The sequence below is a fragment of the Triticum aestivum genome, chromosome 3D, assembly GCF_018294505.1.
Source record: "Triticum aestivum cultivar Chinese Spring chromosome 3D, IWGSC CS RefSeq v2.1, whole genome shotgun sequence".
NCBI classification, from domain to species: Eukaryota; Viridiplantae; Streptophyta; class Magnoliopsida; order Poales; family Poaceae; genus Triticum; species Triticum aestivum.
Genome location: NC_057802.1, coordinates 156,752,549 through 156,760,774, shown reverse-complemented (window position 1 = coordinate 156,760,774; position 8,226 = coordinate 156,752,549). Strand labels below are relative to the sequence as shown.

Sequence of the window (8,226 nt, the reverse complement as noted above, 5' to 3'; positions counted from 1 at the left end):
ATGGACTAATGGTTGCCTTGAGTTATATTTGAAGGTTTTGTCCATAGGCTTTTCTTGGAGTACATTTGTTGGTTTCAAGGAGAGTTTGTGATGACCAAGGTGCTATTCAAGGAATTACCTAAAGATTGGTCTTGTGAGAGGATGATCAAGACTAAGTAAAAGAGTGAATCAAGTTGATCAACACACAAAGCGTAGAAGATGTACCGAAAGGGATCAAGCGATCCCATGGTATGGTAAGCATTGTCAATTACGCTTTGTGTACTAACCCATGATCTTCGTGAGAGTTCTTTGTTGGGTTAGGTTGCGGTGTGCAAGTTCAAGGAAGCATCACGAAGAGATAAAATGCTTGAAGCTTGTCGTCCATTGTGGTGACAATGGACTTGTGAAGATGTGCGGAAGAGTGGCTCACCCATAGTGGAGTATGGGGGAGCAATCAACTAGTCTTCATCGAGCCAACGCAATCAAGAAAGGTGGTCCAACTTGAGGGAGTCAAGATCGTCTTCATCTAGCTCAAGTGGACCATGTGCAAGGCAAAGGTTTGCCCTTGACAGGTTTTCTATTTTACCGGTCTCATGATGGTAGTTGGGAGACCGGGTTATAGGATCGATTGCCGTACTATCAAGGGGGGCTCTCGATGAGTAGCTTGATCGTATCATTCGTAGAGAGCTCAAACCATTGCATCCTTGCATCATATTTCTTGGTTCTTGTTTGCTTCTCTTTGTGAGTTTTGGAGCTTTTGGTCATCTTGTTGACAAGCTCGAGTTCATCAAAAACGGAGTTCACTTGCATCTTCTATGATGTTTTTGATGTTGGAGGTTATGCTGGTTCTTCTCTGTTGGAGGTTTCACTCCTCTATGTGTTAGGCATACCTCCCCTGCCTCTTCTTACTATAACCAATCGTTGTTTTGATGCCACTCGTTGTCTTGTATCCAACAAGCTTGAGTTTGCTCAATTCGGAACTCATTTGCAGAAGTTATGGTAGTTCTGGTTTTATTGGTTCCATCTGTTGTCTTTAGCTGCGTTTTGAAGGCATCCAAGTGCTAAAGCCTCTATGGCGTGCGGTAGTACTGCTCAAGGGAGCGGTAGTACCGCAGGGGCCAGCGGTAGTACCGCTAACTCTAGCCCAGAACGCTGGCGCGCACGGAAGTAGGCGCGGAAGTAATTTTTTACTTCCGCGTCCTACGCGGTAGTACCGCTCCTGGTGAGCGGTAGTACCGCTGCCTCGCATCCTGTCGCTGATTGCATGCGGTAGTAGGCGCAGATGTAATTTTTTACATCCGCCCTTGCGCGGTAGTACCGCTCCCTGTGAGCGGTAGTACCGTGCCGCCTTTTTCTCGTAGCTAGCTCCAGCGGTTGTAGGCGCGGCAGTTATTTTTACTTCCGTGGTCGCGCGGTAGTTCCGCAAGGGCAGGCGGTAGTACCGCTCCTGCAGTAGTACCGCCTTGTTGCCCGTTTGCAGTGTTGTTTCATTGGGCTTCTGCCGCCCTAGCGGTAGTACCGCTCGTAGGAGCGGTAGTACCGCTCGGTGCGGGCTGTGAGCATAACGATTGGATTTTCCCCTCCTATAAAAGGGGGTCTTCTTCCCCAATGAACCTTATCCTTTGAGCTCGTGTTCTTCCCCCATTGTTGACCTTCTTCGAGCTTGCTAACTCTCAATCCCTCCATGGATTCTTGCTAGTTTTTGAGGGAAAAGAGAGAGGAGATCTAGATCCACATTTCCACCAATCACTTTCTCCTCTATGTGAGGGGAACCCATTGGATCTAGATCTTGAAGTTCTTAGTGTTCTCCTTTTTGTTCTTCCTCTCATTTTCCTCCCTAGCATTAGTTGCTTCGGTGGGATTTGAGAGAGAAGGACTTGGGCACTCCGTGTGCCCTTGCCATTGCATTTGGTGCATCGGTTTGAGTTCTCCACGGTGATACGTGGAAGTTACAAGTTGAGAAGCTTATTACTCTTGGGTGCTTGGTACCCTTGAGCTTGTTCCTCTTGGGTGCTTGGGCGCCCTAGACGGTTGGTGGTGTTCGGAGCTCAATCATTGTGGTGTAAGCTCCGGGCAAGCGTCGGGGTCTCCAATTAGGTTGTGGAGATCGCCCCGAGCAATTTGACGGGTTCCGGTGACCGCCCCCAAGGGTTGCCAAAGTGTACGGGTTCGGTGACTGCCCCCAAGGGTTGCCATTTGTACGGGTTTGGTGACCGCCCTCAAGGGTCCCTTAGTGGAATCACGGCATCTTGCATTGTGCGAGGGCGTGAGGAGATTACGGTGGCCCTAGTGGCTTCTTGGGGAGCATTGTGCCTCCACACCGCTCCAAACGGAGATTAGCATCCGCAAGGGTGTGAACTTCGGGATACATCGTCGTCTCCGCGTGCCTCGGTTATCTCTTACCCGAGCCCTTTACTTATGCACTTTACTTTGTGTTAGCCATATTGTTTCTTGTCATATATCTTGCTACCACCTAAGTAGTTTTTCTTGCTTAGCATAAGTTGTTGGTGCACATAGGTGAGCCTAGTTGTTGTAGGTTTTGTGCTTGACAAATTATCCCCCCTCTAGGCGACATCCACGATCTTTCACAAGGGGACCAAATATCTTTCTAACACATAAAATGATCATATGGGACAAATCTTGATGCAAAGTAAATAGACAAAATATAAATATAAATATAGATATAGAAGATATAGATACAGATAGAAGATATAGATATTGATAGATAGGATATAAAAATAGATATTGATATCGATATAGATATAGAGACGAGACTTCTCTCTTTGGATGGGCGGTGGAGTGCGTTCAAGTTAACCTTTTCGTTTTGTTTCCTTTTACAGTATTCACATCCGATGGAAGTGGAACAGAAAAACGCAATGGTACTTGTTCACTTTTAAACCCTTCCCCGCCATACGAATACACGAGCACGACGTTTATACTCAGGCTGCACACAGTTTCCCGCAAAAGAAAAGAAAAGAAATGCTCTGGTCTGGCCTCTGTAGGTAACTGAAATTAAAATCTTACTTTTCCCCACAACTGGAGCAGGACACACATGCAGTCATATATAGGACAATAAATAAATAACAGGACAAACATGGATTAATAAGTTCCCCAGCGGAGAGAGATCGATCAGTGAATGGACATCTCAAACAAGACACAGGCAACACAGACACATCTCAAAAAACAGACACTAGCAGTTAACCCACACCAACGCACACTCTTCACCTCAACCAATTAATCATCATGCCGGAGCAGTTAGTTAGCTCACAACAACATGCAGCTCCTCGCGCGACCAATTAAACACAAGAAGAACCTACTGCGACCCATCTGCATCGCCCGACCTCGGCGAGGAAGATCAGTAGTAGGTGCACGAGCCGTAACCTGCAAAACGACCGCTGTCTGTCAGAGCTGCAAAGAATAATGGCCGAGATCTCTGCAGGTGGGTAGGCCAGTGGCTGGCTACTCACTGGGGTCGGACTTGACGACGATGCCCGAGTCGGCGAAGTAGCAGTTCCAGGAGTGTCGGCCGTTGGCGGCGTAGTAGAGGTTCATGGCGACGGAGGTGTGCGACAGCAGGTTGTTGGGGTTGTAGCACGGCCCGCCCGGCTGGATCACGGCGCAGCTCACGTTGGAGCACGCGTAGTTGATGTTCGCCTGCAGGACCTTCTCGTCCGACGACGGCTTCGCCATGCACCACGTTTTCTGCAAGTTGCCACCACCCAAGTTAGTTGGATCAGCACATACACATGCATTGCTATGACGATTACAGAAGGAAGAGGGGGGCGATTTTATGGTACCTGTGCCTCGGCCAGCCTGACGGTGCTTCCTGCGCAATCAAAAACAGAGAAATGTCAGTTTCTTTGAAAAGTTTTGTGAGTTGCTTCGGATCAAGTTCAACTGATGATTCTTTTGGAACAAGCGCGTATCTAAATCAAGAACACGCTGGTACTCCCTCCGTTCCAAAATAGATGACTCAACTTTATACTAACTATAGTACAAAGTTGGGTCATCTATTTTGAAACGGAGCGAGTAGATCTTGGCAAGAAACAACAGCAGATAGTAACTGGGTTCCGCCCTCTCCTCTGAATTAGACGAGATGATTAAGGAGTACTATGTACCGCATTCCACTAATCATAACATGGACCACATTTGGGACCAAATGACCAAAACATGGTGAAAAATGCGGCAGAAAGAGCGATCCGGAGTTTCAGAAAGGAACAAAAACTGAAGAAAAAAGGGTGGAACGAGTGGGCACAGTTTCCCTTTCTTTCTACAGGAGAGCAACCCCACACCGTGCTGAACAGACAGTCAAACAGTGTAGCTGTGCTAGAGAGATCGCCTAATCGGAGGAGGCGGAGGGCTCACCTGAGGTGAAGCAGAGGAGCACAAGCCCCAGAGAGAAGAGCAGGAGCGATGCAGATGGCTGAGACCCCCTCGCCATCTTGCTCTCCGGCACCAGCACCAAGCAAGGAGGCCAAGACTCTGGAGGAGAAGCCGAGAAGAGACAGGGAAGGGGCTGGGGTCTCTAATAAGCTCTAAGCTCTAGCTCTAGCAGTTATAAAAAGATGGGGGGAGGAAGGAAGCCGGAAAAAGTGGCTGCCGATTAATTGCCTTGTTGAGTGGAGTGGAGTAGATCCCACTGCAACTGCTGGAAAAAACGGTAGAGGGTCTGGGTCTGGGCATGGGCATGGGCATGGTCATGTGACTCTGGTCCCTGGCTTCTTCCCGGGGCAAGCTGCCATGTGCGCCTGGCGTGTACCAGCTTGAACTGGCTGGGTCTCTGATCCGATCACAGAGTTTGGTTCCTCCGCACTGTGCGCTTTTGGTTTTGGTTTCGGACCACACACATGCAGCATTGACCGGCTTCCACTTTGACGGTGGCCTGCTCTGCAGTCTGCTCTGTCCATCAGTCTATCTGATGTGTGCAGGTCAAAGGGTGATCCTGTTTGAAAGCGCTGCCGTTCAAACCGTTTTGGAATTTCAAATAATGATGAGCTCTTTTTTTTCTTCTCCATCCTTACTGGACTGATTGCACAAAATGTGTTAGATAATTCCGAAAAAAAGTAGAACGCTTTTATATTATCAGTTTTGCTAAAGCACATCTAGATGTGGCCTAAGTGAGGGAGTAGATAACAGTAGCAGATGAATGGTTCAGTAATAAACGACAGATAGATCCACAGATCAGCACTAGTAGATCGTACTAGTCTGTAAAATAGCACCGGAAGATCGGGACAAATCATCTCAATAATGATGGACATCATCATGAGCCTATCAAAAGTCACTTGCCCTTAACGTGGTAGCCAGGCCTTTGCTTGCTTGTATGGTTCAGGCCTTGCTTTATTCCTGATTCTTTCCTTCCTCTTTCTGCTTCATAATTGTCTATGCTCCTTCCTTCCTTCCTTTGATGCCGATCTCGCTGCTCCCTTCCCATCCCGCATTTTGTTAACCTATCAATTCCTCCTGTGTTCTAGTATTATTTCACTTGCATAAGAGCTTTGGAAGATTTGGGAACATAAAATAGTATCCCTACTAAAACATGAAGCAACACCAGATGTCCAGATCCCATACGCCACAGTCACCGAGTTCGGTGCTATCTTCCCCCCCTACCAAAGAGAAAAAATAGAGGAAAAGGAGAAAGAAAATCCACTGTTAGGTGCGCAAGACAAAGTGCATGCCTACAACCCACGTAAAGAGCTCAAAGCTCATCCAGTGAAACAGTGACAGCATGGATGCATCTGAAAGATGCATATTCTTCAGCCACATCAATGGCAATATGTTTTCTTATTTACTTGGAACGCTCCGACTAGGCACCACGTCATTCGGTGCTACCGAAGTATATTTTTTTCGCGAATACGTAGAAGTCTTACGTATCATTTCATTGATAGGAGAAAAAAGATACTCCTTTCGTCCCATAATATAAAGCATTTTTTACACTAGTCCAATGTAAAAAACGCTCATATATCATGGGTATATCATGGGACGGAGGGAGTAGTAGCGGTTTCATGCGGATTCTCACAAACATGAACGCGGAAGTTGACGTGAATGAGAAAAGCAAGAACACAAAGAAGGGGATGTGTGGCCCCGTCAAACTAATCCTAAGTTGCATTGATGAGAATGCCTAGTCCCTTGGCTCCATCGTGAGCCCATGCTCGAGTGTCTTCTTTGATGTTGTTTGTGAGTAGCAAGATGGATGGCCTATCTCCATTGACACATATTCATTGCGGTGTTTTCCAATTCTCGTAGTTAAGAAGATGACGGTGGCCAGGCCTTGTCGAAGAGCAGTTTGTGCATTTCAGACGGACATGGAGAACAGTCACGGGACTCGCATCCCGGGCCTAGAAGGCTGGTCATGGCACGACAGGAAGGTAGTAGTTCATGCCATAACTGATGAGAAAAAAGAGCAGCCGACGAGAAAACTGTTGCATCATCCCGGGCCCCCGGTCACAAAGCAAGCAGAGCGGGGCGTGAGCTAGGCCACGCCGAGCCAGTCGATCGAGAGTCCATCAACGGCCCTGGTATGCTAACCATAAGAAGATTTTGACTTGAAGTAGTGCCCAATATTTCCAAGTCAACTTTCGGGATGGCTCGATGGTCGAACATGAGAAGGGCCTAGATAGCACGATTTGGCGGAGTACACGCCAGATGTCGTCCATCGCCAGGAGATGCGATCATGCATGAGCGAGAGGGGGAGATGTCGAGCCTAATTGGCTAGTGATTGGTTGCATATCAATTTTTGTTGTCAATCTCACAAAAGGTTGCCAAATATTGACAACTTTTGATTTTGCCAAATGTTGGCTTGCCAAATATTGGCAATGCCAAATATTGATAGCAAACGAATCAGCCTCGTCATGCAGTTGGCGCCAGAGGAAGATGTACTGGACCAGGGCGGCAGGGCCGAGTGCGCCCTACAGGTCGCGGATCCACACACATTCCGTCGGTCCTTCACAATAGCAAAACAGATACGCACTTCATGATCAAACTTCTTCCATTATTAATGCGGGTGTACACTCTACAAAGAAAGGCATAAGAATGTGTGAAGTACAAATTGGATCCAATTTTGTTTTGTCCACGTAAAACCAAGCCCCAAACATTATAGTTATGTAGAAACCCTCACAATAGCAGTGGTGAATTTTTTTTCCTGAATGTTGACTAAAAAGCTGTAAAAAGGATGCTCGGATAATCAAGAAAAACCATGCAAAAACCTAAACAACGCCTAGCTGGACTAGGTCTAAAACACCACAATACAACAATACACCAGAAAGCAGCACTCCACAAAACACCCAGCCGGCCACTCGAGCACCTTCGCCGCTACCCGAGTGCACACTGAAAACCATACTATCAATTCTAACTGCCACAAGCATATATGTGAATCTCAACGACAAAGAGGAACACTATGTCTGATAGAGCAAACATATGATGCTTGAAGCACCACAAGGTTGGCTAACATAATTTCGCCTAACTCACCATGCATTTGGAGGGTGCTTCTAGTGCTCTCACGGCTCTCACGGAGATGTCACCCGTTGCCGACCACCTCCACCAGCCATGAGTCTAATCCAACTCCAAGACAATGTCCTAGGAGGAAACACGACACCAAGCAAAGCCAAAAGAGTCCTCATCGTCTGATCCGGAAGACCGGTTCTAGGGTTTTCCCTGTGGCATATTTGGAGAGGAAGGGTAGAACTACACATCGATGCCTGCAACAAGGAAAGGCGCCGCCATCGACGACTCCGCCCGTAGCCGGAGTACGACTTTCGCCGGCGGCCTCACCCGCCCAACCCCTCTGGCCTACCACCTTCACAGCACGTGAGCACTACGACAAATCTCGCCCCTGCGCAGTTGAAAGGGCATTTTCCTCCCTAAGCGTTTTGGTGTTGCCGACGACGTATTTTGCAGACTAACTGTGTGATCGAGCTACATGTGCATATTCAAAATGGCACAAGACGGTTAGGTCCCCCTCTGGAAGAAAACATTGAAGACGGTGTTTCCAAAACTTTTATTTCTTTGGTCGTAGGAAATCCATACTATTAAGAGGGGGTCCGCATTGAAAGTTATGGGTGGAATCAAATCACGTACACGAACTCACATTGCCCCCACATAGCCTTCCCAACAACTTTTGAGGAGAGAACCAAATTCTACCAAGTGCTAAAACTATGCACCCGGTAGTGCCGTTGTGCTGGGCAGTAGTACCCCTCCCCCTGGGGGGTAGTACTCTGAATAGCACCACCAAGACGGTAGTACCACTCACTG

At 47.6% G+C, this 8,226-nt stretch overlaps 1 protein-coding gene across 1 annotated transcript; it reads right to left on the bottom strand.

Annotated features, from left to right (window-relative positions):
• Positions 1 to 3,032: 3,032 nt before the first annotated feature.
• On the bottom strand, positions 3,033 to 4,600 carry LOC123074404 (glucan endo-1,3-beta-D-glucosidase). The gene is made up of 4 exons (XM_044497264.1): positions 4,345 to 4,600; positions 3,777 to 3,805; positions 3,447 to 3,681; positions 3,033 to 3,360 (listed from the first exon to the last, which is right to left on the bottom strand). The coding sequence occupies exons 1-4, from the start codon at positions 4,418 to 4,420 to the stop codon at positions 3,335 to 3,337; spliced, it is 366 nt and encodes a 121-aa protein (XP_044353199.1). The 5' UTR covers positions 4,421 to 4,600; the 3' UTR covers positions 3,033 to 3,334.
• Between the last annotated feature and the right edge of the window lie 3,626 nt (positions 4,601 to 8,226).

Coding starts and splice junctions, on each gene's coding strand:
- LOC123074404 (XM_044497264.1), bottom strand. CDS start 4,420: ATGGCGAGGGGGTCTCAGCCATCTGCATCGCTCCTGCTCTTCTCTCTG. Junction 3,806..4,344: donor GCTCCTCTGCTTCACCTCAG/GTGAGCCCTCCG, acceptor TTGATTGCGCAG/GAAGCACCGTCAGGCTGGCC. Junction 3,682..3,776: donor TCAGGCTGGCCGAGGCACAG/GTACCATAAAAT, acceptor GGCAACTTGCAG/AAAACGTGGTGCATGGCGAA.